Source organism: Marmota flaviventris, chromosome 1 (assembly GCF_047511675.1).
Source record: "Marmota flaviventris isolate mMarFla1 chromosome 1, mMarFla1.hap1, whole genome shotgun sequence".
Taxonomy (NCBI): Eukaryota; Metazoa; Chordata; class Mammalia; order Rodentia; family Sciuridae; genus Marmota; species Marmota flaviventris.
The window spans coordinates 107,397,725-107,411,522 of NC_092498.1; the positions used below are offsets into that span (position 1 = coordinate 107,397,725).

General features: G+C 40.4%; 1 protein-coding gene across 21 annotated transcripts in view; it reads left to right on the top strand.

Annotated features, from left to right (window-relative positions):
- Positions 1-13,798, top strand: part of Ikzf1 (IKAROS family zinc finger 1) — a 127,478-nt gene that overhangs the window by 15,853 nt on the left and 97,827 nt on the right. For all 21 annotated transcript variants that reach the window (XM_071614752.1, XM_071614735.1, XM_071614733.1 and 18 more), the window contains one exon: positions 5,847-5,966. In XM_071614752.1, coding sequence (XP_071470853.1) covers positions 5,847-5,966 — 120 coding nt within the window. The remainder of the gene's footprint in view (positions 1-5,846; positions 5,967-13,798) is intronic.

The window sequence follows — 13,798 nt, forward strand, 5'->3', positions numbered from 1 at the left end:
GCTGCTTACTGGAGAATGTGCAGAAAATATTCAGGTGCCATCAAACTGGAGACAGAATTATGGCAAGTCACAGGTGTCTCCCTCCTCTACTCTGCCATCTCCACCTTTTCCCTTGTAACATTTTGGACATAAACTCCCCAAGATGCAAAGAAAAAAAAAAGCCAACTTTTAAAATGTGGCCTTCAGATGCTTCGTATACAACTGGAACAAGTAAAAATTGGTCTACAAGTGCATCATTTTCTGCACAAGCTAAAATTGTATGTATTCTACAATTTAGCAACTTCTCTTTAAGAAATTTACTTTGAGAATAGAGTCTCACAAGTATAAAGAATATTTAAGCATGTGTTGTTGTAGCATTGTTATAAATACTTAAAATCTGTGATGTATCCATGCACTCTTACATAATAGCTCTTAAAAATGAGGAGGATATGAATATACATGTATAGAAAGAAAATATTATGAAAATGAAAAGGCATGTGAAGTATGATCCCATTATTTGCAAAAACCACAAATTTTACACACATACACACTTTTTCTATATGCTTACATATATGTTTATGAAAATTCTGGAGTGGTATTTATTAAGTTGGATTCCCTCTTAGAAGATGGGTGTTGGAAGGAAAGAGGTGAGTTAGTTATGGTATAAGTATACACACTTAGCCTAACAGAAGTTGACATGTTACTGAATCATCCCCTTTTTCATAAAAAGTCAAATATCAGCAGTTTCTTAGGATTCCACCTGAATACTTGAAAAATAGCAAAATACTTACTATTTGCCTTTTTTCAAACCACTCGCTTCCTTTTTTTTTTTTTTTGGCTCTATCCTAAAATTGTGGACCACGTCCTCAGTATCTTGCAGATAGTAGGTGCTCAATAAATGTTTACTGACTTGAATCCATGTAAATTAGGAAAATGTTATTGGTAGGCTTGGAGGAGAGTATGCCTAAAGCAAGCTTTCCTTTCCTTTAAGGTACATCTCACTAAGTCTTTGGGTAACATTTGTGTTGTCTTGTTCTTTCTCAGCATTCTTTCCAAATATTTAGTATGCATATGCATTATGTTTTTCATTTGGTTTCTGAAGAAAGAGTCAGTCTGGAAGAGTGAAGGATGTTAAGAGACCTATCCTAGCATGCATCTCTGGCTCCAGCTGTGGTACCCAAGGCTTTGCCTCCTGGATCACTGTAGCATCTGTAACAGGAAAGATGGAAACAGTAACAGTAAATCTGTAACAGTTGGTCTTTAAAGTTCCTCAGATTATTAGAACCCTAACTATGTATTGAATATATTCTTTTCTTTTAAATAATTTTTTTTTAGTTGTAGATGGACACAATACCTTTATTTTATTTATTTATTTTTATGTGTTGCTGAAGATTGAACTGAGTTCCTCATACATGCAAGGCAAGTGCTCTACCACTGATCCACAACCCCAGGCCCTGTATTGGATATATCCTTAAAGATCTTTTTAATATGTTTGTTGAAACATGGACATAAACACGCCCTGTAAATATACAGAATCTGATTAGGGAAAGGAAGCTTATATATATTGAAATAGAAATGGAAATATTTATCTAGTTAATCATAGTAAATCACATTGATTAAACACCTTACATTAACCAAATGCTGTCCTAAGAGATTCCTCATTTTATCTTACCAGGACCTACTGAAAGAGATACAGTTAACATCTCCAAATTATAGGTAGCTGAGACTCAGAGTTTAAATGACTGACAAGAAAACCCAATATCCCTATGGGGCATGAGCCTCACCTGAGCCCCAGAGCGCAGATGCCTCTACTCATCTATGGAGCTGGGTTTCTATGTTCTGAACTTTTATTTACCCCAGGATTTATATTCTATCATGTAATTATATATTTTAAAAACTTGTGGGACTGGGATTGTGGTTCAGTGGCAAAGTGCTTGCCTAGCATGTGTGAGGCACTGGGTACAATTCTCAGCACCATATATAAATAAATAAAGGTTCATTGACAACTAAAAAAATATTAAAAAAAAAAAAAAACTTGTGCATTTGGGAGCAGGGGAGAGTTCGCAGAATTTTGCTGGGTAAATTATAATTTGAGAAATCATTGCTTGAATCTGATAAGCAAATGATACAATTTCTCATCTAAGTGGCCCACAAAAACTTCTCATAGGCAATGCTTCATTTGACACATAGGCAATAATAAACTAAATATAAGTCCGTATATTTATAATTTAGCTAGAAGTTTCTTTCATTTTTCCAAGTGAAGTTTTATCACCTTTTCTAAATTATCATGACTGTTAATACTTGCTGTCTTGCTGGCTGCATCTTTGAGGTAGCCTATCAGTGTGCATGCACTGCAGGAAAAGAGGGGAGCTGATAATTATACCTGTTGTGTGTTTCTGTAGTATGTTACAGGTTACCAAATATTAGACTTCATATTCATCATTTTTATTTTCGTCTTCACTACAACCCTATGAATTAGGCCAAAATCATGTTTTTAGCTTCCTTTTACACTTAGGGTAAGAGTTTTTAAGGTGTGACCCATCTCATGTTCCCATCAGTCTTCCAGACTGGTGAAACCAGAATTGTATTCCAGGTCCACAGCCTCCTTATCACCCCTTGTTCATATTTGGGGATGTGTTGACTTGATTTAACACATCATTTTCTAAATCTTTTGTCATCTTTATATGGTCTTGTATTTGAATGGTTAACTGGGCAAATATGTTGAAAGTCAACATGTAAAACGAATTTGCCATCATGAAAGTTTTCATGAAACCATAAATTTTTCTCCTGGAGATCTTCCAGCGGTAAAAGAATCCAAGGGTTCCTGGGTACAGAGGCTTACCTGAGGGATTAATGTCTCAGTAACGGTGACTCACACTGGGGAGCTTTTAGGCAAATCAGATGATCTCTTAAAAACCATCCCTGAGTTAAGTGGAGGCAAGGCTGAATTAAGACCAAGCTCTTGGAGGGCATGTGAATATATCCAACTTTGCTCCTTCTGGTTCTGCCTTTTTGCATGATGCCCCTGGCGCACTGAGATAGGTTTTTTATCCTCCCTTTTCTCCATGTGGTTTCTTCTGCATAGGGAGCTCCTATTGATCATTCTAAATCACGGTATTTTAGAATCATGATCCCTACTGTTTTCATTACTCCTTTTTGCCCCCATGCAGGAAAAAATAAAAGTACTAAGATAACAAGGTCAGGGACACTGGAGAGCTGGCATTTCAGTGCAGAAACTTAAGACAGATATAAGTTTTAAGAAGCACATTTATTATTATGAACATCCTCCACAAGCTGTAATTAGTATTGTTCCCTAACAGATGTATCCCTTAAATTTTTAAAAGAGTAATATTAGAGAGTTTTTTTTAAAGATGCATTTTAGCATGAATTGAGCAAAAAGTATGACATTCCTTCATTGGCTAAGTCACAATTCTTTATCATTGTCCTTTGGCACTTAGGTGCTCTAGCACCTACACGGGCCCAGAGGGTCATAAAAGACACCAAATTTATAGGGAAGATCATATAAAAAGATAAGTCCAAAAGGTTGTTTCTTAGCCTCCACCCCCATTCCACAATGATGACACCTGATTAATCCCAGAGATGAAAGTGCGTCTGGCTGGCCTTGTACGCTTTAAATCATGGGCCAGAGACTCCACTATCTGATCCTTTAGTGGGTCTTTGAAATGAAAAGCTGGGGCCTCCGAGGTAGCCTATCAGTGTGCATGCACTCCATCTGTCCCACCCTGAAGTGTTCATACTTATATATTTTATATATTAAAGTTCTGTATGAGATTATGGTGCTATTCTTACCAAAAATAAATAAATAAATAAAATTCCTTTTACCACCTTCCTAAAGTCCTTAGAGTTTGAAAACCATTATTCTAGGTCACCATCTTAGGGAAGTAAAAGTAGTCAGAGGGTTCATATCCCTCCCACATCCTCCTATTCAGAGTTTTTTTCTCATTTATGAAAGAGGTGAAGAAACCAACACTAAGACATTTAACTATGGTTATATTTAAGGCCTTCTGTTTAGGGCAAAGAAAATAGTACTGACTTAGTGCACATGTCCAAGGCTTTTGCGTAACCTGAGCACTTTCAATCAATTTATCTCTGGCCTTTTGTTTTTCTTTGGGAAATTCTTCTAATCCTACCCTATCTTTAACTATTCATCTTGTATTGGCTATCCAAATATACCCAATAATGCTCCTTCTGAAAATATGCCAATTGCACTAATTACAGCTAAGCTGGAATATTAAATTGTGATGTCTGTTTCCTAGAGAATGCAGTATTATTCCCCAAAGTATATCCTTGGTGCCTGTGCAGGTTCTATTTTAAAGATTCCAGTAAAGGTTGTTTCATGTATTGGGAATGATTTTATTGGTCTTGCCAGTCCCCTAAAATTAATTCTTGTAGGAGGTTGTTTACTCAAACTTACAAGGAAATTTTACACCATATCTAGTCATGTTTTCTAGAAATTTTAACATTTGATTTGTCATTTACATGCTTTTGTAAAAGTCTGGGTTTTCTCTGTGGGAAGCTCACATTGTCTGTAAAACCTGGTGGCCAGCTCAGCAAGCATACAACCCCAATCTGTTGTTCTATTGGACTTCCTTTAGGATATTCATCCAAACTGATCTTCTGCAAGAAGCTGTGATAGGTTAGTTTGCATCTGCTTTGGTCCTTCTCTGCCATGTCTTGGGTATAATCTATGCCTTATAACTGGAGTTTAAGTTAGCTCTGAAAGGGTAGAAGCTATAGGAGTTTCAATCTCCATGGGTAGAGAGCATTTTTTTTTTTAAACCGGTTATGCCTTCCCAATATTGGATTCCTCAGAATGGGAAAGAGTTCCCCATTCCTAGAGGGTTTGGCTAAACTTAATTCTAATCAAAATAAAGATGATATCCTATAAAGCCCAATTTCATTTGGCAAATCATACTTCGTGAATTGTGAAGAACCTTTGTGTTTTCATGAATTATATTTTATTCCTATTTCAAAGTGAAGTTTCATTGATAGACTTTTTTTTTTTTTTTTTTTTTTTTTGCATGCAGGGAGGGACTTGTTGCTCCAGTAGGCATGGAGCCCTTCCATCCCTCTCCAGGCATCTTCTGCCTACCAGGTTAAGTTGGGCGGCTGTCAAAAGAGTTCATGGCTCTTGAAAAGAAAGTAAACAAACCCAGGATGCATGGGTCTGAGCAGGATCCTAGCATGAGGGTGGGTGGGGCAGGCTTGTGGGGAATGAAAGGGAACCACTTTATTGGGGAAAGCTTCATTGAAACATGTGAAGAACTTTAAAAATGTAGATGCCTTTGGACCCAGTCAGAAAACTTCTGGAGATTTACACAGTGGTAATTATTAGGGATATGTACAAAGACTGGCTGGTAGGTGTTCATCGGTGTTGTTTAATAATCAAAAAGGATGGGAAGCAATATAAGTTCAAAGTTAGAAAAAGGATTTAAATAAATCCTGAAGTACCCATTATATGCAAAACTGTAGAGGTATGGGCCCTGGTATGGAAATACGTGCATAAGAATGTCCAAGAGCTAGTTCATTTTGAAGAAACAAAATATATCACCCCGTATTATGTATGTATGTGTGCATACATACCCATTCTGTAACTTTAATAGTGGAAATCTCGAGTTTCTATTTTTGTTTTTCCTTTTTGCATCTTTGTTTATACATTTGTTTTGTGTTTGGGTTGAGGGGACAAAATGATATTCTTTTTTAGAAAGAAAAAATTATTTTATAGGGAAACACTCAATCCAATTACTACCTCCTTATGCCACCCTCTCAAGCCACCAAGGGGAAGCCCAGGCACCCTGCTGGTAACAGCCACAGCCAGAAACTCAAGCTCCTACTTATCTCCTCAGGAAAGGAGAGTCCCCCAGTAAGTGACACTCCGGATGATGGTGACGAGCCCATGCCTGTCCCTGAAGACCTTTCCACTACCTCTGGAGGACAGCAGAATTCCAAGAGTGAAAGAGGAGTGGGTAAGTCAGGTCATCCTGGCATCCTGCAGGCTGTCACCTGCTCTGTTTCTGTGAAACCTCCGTCTCTCTATGTCCTTCCAAGACAACGATTAAGAGATATGAGTCTTTTTCTTCACTGTTTTCCCTCAGCCATCATGTTAAGGAAAAGTGGTGCAGAGATTGGCAGGATGGGGTCCTTTGGTATGAAGGAGGAGGAACCCTCACAGGCCAGTATGGCCTTAAGACCCACATGTCAGCAAAATAGCAGAGGTGAGGGTCACCCACCCTGCCATGGGATATGTCTCCATCACGCTCCTCTGTTCTTGATGCACTTTCAGGAATATTAAATTTTATTGGTTGTAGATAATGAAAATTACATATTTTATGTGTTATAACAATAGGGCTATTCTTTTCTCTGGAGCTTTGGATTAGAAGGAGTCTCATCTGGGCCATTTTATTTTATCCTTCTAATCTCTAGTTCTTATGTGGCATATTTAACTGGAAATAGGAAGTGACAGATGGGAATTTTTTTAATGTTAAAGGAAAAAATATAGATTATCTAAGTTAGCAAACATTTACATACATTTTCCCTAAAGGGATGGGTATGGAACCTTCTGAAATCACTTTACTAGTTAACTTATACATGCTACTGTTCATGTTTAGAAAACTTTGTCCTCCTTTTCTCATTACAAGAAGACAGAGGCCCAGAGAAATTCAGTGAACTCACCAACGTCAAATGGTGGAGTCAGAATTAAACTCATTGTCTGACTCAAAGATTAGTTTTCACTCTACTATACCATGTTCTCATGAGCTAATGAGTCATTAGTTCCCTGGAATAGTAATTTTTCTTTTTTGAAAAAAAGATAAATCTATGATATAAGAGCACCTACTTATACAAAATCATGTCATGAAGGTACAAAGATACAGAAGTCAGGGAGGCTGGATGGATATATCTTAGCTCCATAAGCCCTCACTGCATGTCTTTCTATAGGACATCCTGACACAACAACTGAGAAACTTCCTGTATGTTTTCATGTGTCCTAGAAACAAAGTTTACTTTGGGTATAATGACTGTCTTTTAATTTAGCTGTACCTTCTGGCTCAAGTAAATAAGGATAGTGGCTAAAATCATATGGTGTAGATGAACACAGAGAATGAGTACCTTTATAAATTCTTTTCTCCCTTTTAGTAAATGGCTACTCTTGTGTGGGAAGGTAGATGGGAAGAGAAATTTAACACCTGTCCATCATTCTTCTGTTCTGCGAAGACAGCCACATACATCATTTCAGAATTTCCCCAAGTTGAGATTCAGATGATCACACAGTTTTTTAATGGATGTTCTTATTTTTAAGATTACCTTTGATTTACTGTTAAGTGATACTGGTGTTCCCATAGACTTTCAAAACACATTTATGTAAGTTGAAAGGTTAATTTAAATAAAAACATTAAGACACTGATGGTACATATACACAGTAAAAATTTGCATTAGTGACATATGAATAACTAATGTGGGGTTGCCCCAGGGTTTCCTCATTGGTTTAGTCCCTGATGCACCCAGTGCAATGGGAGTAGTGTTCTTCCCACTTACTCTGAGCATAAACCAAAATGCTCATGCCTGAGATGCTCATATAGCCAAACAAGGGGCTTAGGGACCAGGAACCAAAATTATCCATTGACCATGCAATATACTGTGAGCCCAGTCATCTGAGTTAGGAGCTGGCTCTGGGTCCTTATGGAGAAAGCGGTAGACTCAACCCTGAAATCTCTGTAGCTATTGTGGAGCCTCCACGATGCCCTCAGAGCCCTCACAGTGTGGGCATCCTTTGGGGAACTGAAAGTCAGGCTGATTCCTGGAGAGTAGAGACAAGCATGCAATTCACTTGGGATAGATAAATAAATCATTATTATAAATACCTGCAAAATAGCCTGGTGATGTCTCCCTTAGGAACTTTGCACTGAGGGGAATTGCCTCTGGGTGAGGATCTCCCAGCCTCAGTTGGAACTGCTGGCTGGCTGCCGGGGTGGTGTTCCCTTCATTCAGAGTCCAGTGCTCAGTCCCAGATTTAACTAGTGCAAGCATTTGCCTGGAGTTGGGGTGGGCTTGTCACTTCCTGGGGGCTCGTCACTTCTTGGGGGCTCATTTCAGTGCCCCTTGTCATGTGTGACTTGATTTTTAGGCCAGTTTTCCTTTCCGGATGAAGTTTAGAAAGCAGGAATTTCAGAGTTGTGAGATTGAAAGACCCTGGAAAACCTCTTTGCTGGGTTAGAGAGTAGCAGTTGACCTCCCTCTGTGGACAGGCAGGAAGAGCTGTTTGATGTGGGCCCAGGGATATCTGCAGCGTAGAGGTCCTTGTGGGCTACTGGAGGCCAAGGAGCGATTCTTCAGAGCCAGGAAGCAAAGGCTGCAAAAGCCCAGAAGTCACATCAAACACCAGACAGGAGAGGTGTGGGGACAGGAAGTAGGAGTGAGAGGACCCAGAAGACCCACCCATAGAAACAGATGTCAGGAGAAACCATGCTACAAGGCGACTACATTTAGAGACTGTCCTATGTGATTCTTTAAGGAAATGAGCAAGCATTAGTATGTGATCATAAGTTGTTTGTAAGGTAATTTGTAGTGTGTAGCATTAAATAAAAGGAGTATGTAGGAAACAATATGAAAAGTTAGGGAAAATTCATAGATTAAAGGAAATACATTTGATGCTATGTTTCATCAAATTATTCAATGGAAGTGGGTCAATAGAACAAAGGTATATAAAAAACAGACCCAGGAAACTAGAAGAATTCCCTCACTGAGACAAAAGTGTAAGGTAGGCAGTAGGAAAGGGTATATAAAAGGAGTGGTGGCCTGGCAGAGAATGTGACAAGCCAGAACCCTTCTTGTGACTCAGGGCAGGTTTTCCTCTCTGAGCCTCAGGTTTTTTTTTTTTTTTTTTTTTTTGGTTCTAGGGATTGAACCCAGGGACTCTAGACCACTGAGCTGCATTCTCTGCCCTTTCATATATATATATATATATATATATTTTTTTTTTTTTTTTTTTTTTTTTTTTTTTTTTTTTTTCTTTTGAGACAGGGTCTCACTAAGTTGCTGAGGCTGACTTGGAACTTGAAATCCTCCTGCCTCAGCCTCCTGAGATGCTTGGATTACAGGCACTTGCCACCACTCCCAGCTCAGTTCCTCATTTTAAGGAGCAGTAGCAACTAAACTTGTGTCCCAGAGTGACTTTGTAGGTTCCATGGAAACTCTGTGGACTTGCTTTGTTGAAAACAGTATAGCAAAGACATAAAGTTAGAAGAAGAAAAAAAGACCGGAAAAGATGCAGCTTGTACAGAGCAGAAGTCTTACAGATTAATAAGAAGGGTGGAGGGAGCCCCCTGTAAGCTTCAGTTGAGAAAAGGGAAAGAGAGCTGATAACTTTGCAGCCCCAAGGATAGAAGAGAAATTTATTAGTTTAGAAAACTAATCCGTAAAATATGCAAAGTGAAGAGAAGAGAGGAAGGAGTTAGAAGGAAGGAGTACGGGAGAGATGAAGGGTACTGGCCGTGAGATTCAGGATACAGTCAGGGAGGATCAGTGAGACGGTCAAAGATGGGAAAAACGCTTGGTCATAATGGATGGCAAGGGTGTCTTTTCTAGAAAGAGGCAAGGCATGCTTTTGAAAAGCTGTGAGTCTTTATTGCCAGAGGCTTCATTCAGTTTTAGAAGAATCCAATCATTAACAAGAACAGACCAGAACAAGGAATTGGTGGGAAATGGTAGAAATCAACCTCCTGCTGAGGAGGTGGGAGGTTATACTGGTTGGTGGGTTGGTCCCAGGACAAGAAGAATAACAGTGCCACACCTCATTGCTTCATCCAGCATTGCAGGGATACTCTAGATCCACATATAAATATGGGAAACCAGGTGATGGCCTTAAGTCAGAGCAAGATGCGAGCCCTTAGTTGGCCACCATTTTCTTCCAGGTCTGAATAAGAGGAAATAACGGATTTAAAGCACAACTTGAAGAATTTTCAGTTAGAGTCAAAGAAGAACTTTCTGGCAAGGAGAGATTTAGTCATCAGAACATCTCCTTAATGAGATTGTAGCTTTTTCTTCTGAAGTGGTCTCTTTAAAAAGGAGAAAACTCTCAGCTCTCTGAAGTGGTTGTGTCTGAAACAGTTTGAAGCCGAGAAAGCACTCAGTGACCTCTTAAGGCAACCCCAAATTTATTCAAGCAGCCAGAGCACCAATATTAAAGAAGTGAAAAATCGATAGAGATTTACTCTGAGAGCTCTTGACCAGGAGCTCTTAAGAAACTTTCCCTTAGGAATTATGTCAGGATTAATATCTAGAGAGCAGATGGGTGTTTTGTATTTAAAAAAAAATACTAAAGACGTGATTTTCTTCGTTTACTCAACCATAGTTCCATACCTTTTTCTTTACAGCTTGAATTCTTGCCTTTTCCTTCCTTCCATGTTTCCATGTCCTTGGATTCTCTTTGACAAGTACCCATGATGCCCCTCTGACTGGGAGAGCTGGGAACTGTGCCACAGGATTGACCATTCGAGAGGACCCCCCAGCCCCACTCCGCCTCTTGCCTGCACCTGAGTGCAGACCAGGGGCAGGAGTTTTGGTCGGCTACAGCACAAGGAACACGAAGGGCCAGAGGACAGAGATTTGAGGCTAAAAATAGGATGACCACCCCTGAGGAGGATGCCATGCAGATTTAGGGTTTAGAGTCGAATTCAAGGAAGAATTTAGGGGCAGAAGCACAGGAGTGCTCTAGAGCTGAATTAGAACCATGATTTAAGGGGGATGGGCATGGAGCTAGCTCAGCCAAAGAATTGAGACAATATGGCTTCAGTACAACTTGGCACATGGACTGGTCATCTCTACAGTCTTGTGCACCACTTGCTCCAAGGTAGAAGGAACTGTGAGTCTGGATGTGGAGAGAGAAAGCATTTCTACATATTCCTATCACATTCTAGAATGTGCTCCTTCGGTTCGGTGCACCTGAATGGCTTCCCACCGTTGTGAGGAGTTGGCCCTTGTTTCCTGAGTGGTTCATTGCAGGACAGGTTCTTTGCCCTGTAGCTCACATCTCCCAGTGGATATTCAGAGGCACATGGCTCTGAGAGAGAAACTGCATCAGCACAACTTTGGTCTACCATGTTGAATACTCTGACCAGGGTTTGTTTGATTCATCCTAGCAAAATTGAAAAACAAACAAAAAAAGATAGGAAAAAAAATCCAAATCCACCCCACTCCATCCCCAGAATCCAGGAAAAAAAAAAAAAAGAGTGTGTGTGAAATTATAAATCTTCCTTTAAAAAAAAAAATTCTCCGTTGAAGTCAAAACCCCTCAACTCAGCCATGAATTTTAGGTCTGACATGGGAATTGTTGGATTTGTATATAGTTTAATTAGTCATCCTGGTGCCATATCTGTCCTTCATCTTAAAGTGTTAGACAGGAAACCAGAGCAGTACTGGGGGGGTGGGGGTGGGGGACAGTCATCTCCAGGCCTGCGGAGGGAAGAGAGGCTGGAGACAGGTTTTCACCCTGGGAAGAGAGCAGCGGGCTCTGGTCTTGCTGGAGATTGGGCAGCAGGGTTTTGAGTACGGATGTGAGCCTGCTTATCTAATCGGCAGCTAGAGGAAGTTGTTTTTATCTGTGAAATGCATCTCTTCTGAACCGATAAACCCAATTTTAGCTGGGGAGAAATATTATCTAGCAGAATCTGAGCAATAGCTGCAGCGGAGCTTAAGCATGTTCAAATGTGAAACAAGTCGCAAGCCGGGGACTGTTTGCCCACCCCAGGTGGCTGTTTGGTTGCTGTTGTTTTCCTTTCTTTGAGGAAAACTAAAAGCATGTCATTTGGATGCCCATTCACCTTCCTTGTGTTGGTTCCTTGCCCCTCTTCAGAGTTGAATGAGTGCAGTGGTTTTGATGGGGCAAATTTAAAAATCTGTATTATTCAGCTTGCAATTTACTGCCTCTATCTTGGGCCTGCTTTATGAAAACATCAGTATTGTTACCATGGACATTTCTACCCAGGTGGCAAGTCTTTCTCATTTGTAAATTGCCCCAAATGTTCAATAACAGCAATAGAAAAATTATCCTCCCACCCTCTTTCCATATCTGGCCAGAGAGGCTATTCTGTGACAGGTGATTCCTTCCCACTTCAAAATAAACTTAAAATTACAAACTTTCTGCATTGCCTTTCTGTTTTTTATACCCCTAATTTGTCAGTCAGCGCAAAAGGTTTGGGAGTGGTGAGGATCCTTACAGAACTCCCTAACAGTTTTGGGACACGAAAATTTAGATTTTATGTTGTGTCAGTTACCATCTTGTGCTAGGTTTTGGTGTAGATAGGTGAGACCAGGCAGCAGAGGTTTAAGAATGTTCCTTGGCGAAAACTGAAACTGACTTGTGTATGTCTCCGTGTGTATTTATATTAATGTGTGCATGGGGTTCATGTGTTCATGTGTGTATATATGTGATAGATATATGTGGGTATCCCTGTTGGTATTCGGTATGTGTCTGTGGCATGTGTTGTATATATATGTGTATATGGGGTATGCATATGTGGTGTGTTGTGGTCTGTGTGTGGTATACATGTGTTGTGTGTGTATGTGATATGTATATGTGGGTAGTGTTTGGGGGGGATGTGCATGTGGTATATGTGTGTATGTGGTGTGTAGTGTGTTTGTGGTGTGTTGTGGTAGTGTGTGGGTGGTGTGTATATTAATGTGTGGTATGTGTAGTGTCATGTGTATATATGGGGGTGTGTGGCATATATATGTGTGTGGTATGTGTGGTGTGTATGTATATGTGGAAGGTGTGGCATATATATGTTTGTGTGGTGTGTATTTGTGTATGTGTGTGTGTAATGTGTATGTATATGTGGCATATATATGTGTGTGTGATATATATACATGTGGCATATATGTGTGTGGGATATGTATTTATATGGGGTGTAGTATATATATATATATATATGTTTGTGTGGTGTATGGGTGGGGATGTGGGAGTGTGGGGTGTATGTTGTACTTGTTAAAAGACCACAGCTCTTCTCTTGTTCACTCTCTGCCTGGGAGCTTTGCAGATAGTCAGGGCCCCTGGCTCTGTGTGTCTTAGTTCATTAGTCCTGGCAGTGACTTTGTGTCCTTTTCGCACCTGTGAGAGCTGGGGAGTCACCTCAACCCTGGCTGTGATATGCGTAAGGTATGCCCTGGGGTGTAGCACAACATAGATGGTCATCTGACTGCCAATGTTGATCTTGTCCCTGTTTTCAACATGGTGTGCTCCATGTCTTTGGGACTGTATAGACCTGTCCCCGAGGGACCCTGTTAGCAGGTGACTCGGGACGAAAGTACTGGCACATTGAGCCCAATGTGAGACGCAAGGTTCCTAGTCATAGGACACAGAGGGCAACAGAGCTCAGGCTGGGTAGACCTAGAGGTTCCCTGAAAAAAACCCAGCAAGCTTCACATCTGGATCTCCACCTGGAACCACTGAGATACAAAGAGTTGAACCAGGCCCCTCCTGGCCCTGGCAGGGAAGGAGGGAGAGCGAGTGTGCTGATGGAGGGACCTGCAAAGAACACAGGCTCACACTTTGAGCTAGTCGCTTCCTGCACATAAAAGCCAACCGTGTCCCCACTTCCTTGTGTTAAGTTTAGTGGCCACAAAGCCCTAAAAGTTCTCCAGTGTTTGACCCAAAGCAGAGTTCCTGCTGAATGAGGTGCTGCCCTTCCTCCTTTCACTCCCATCCCTGCTGAATTCACTTTAGGATTATGGAAATACCACGTAGGTCAGGTTTGTGTTTTGTTTGAATTTTAGTTTTTCTCTGACCCTCCAGAAATGAGTGAAT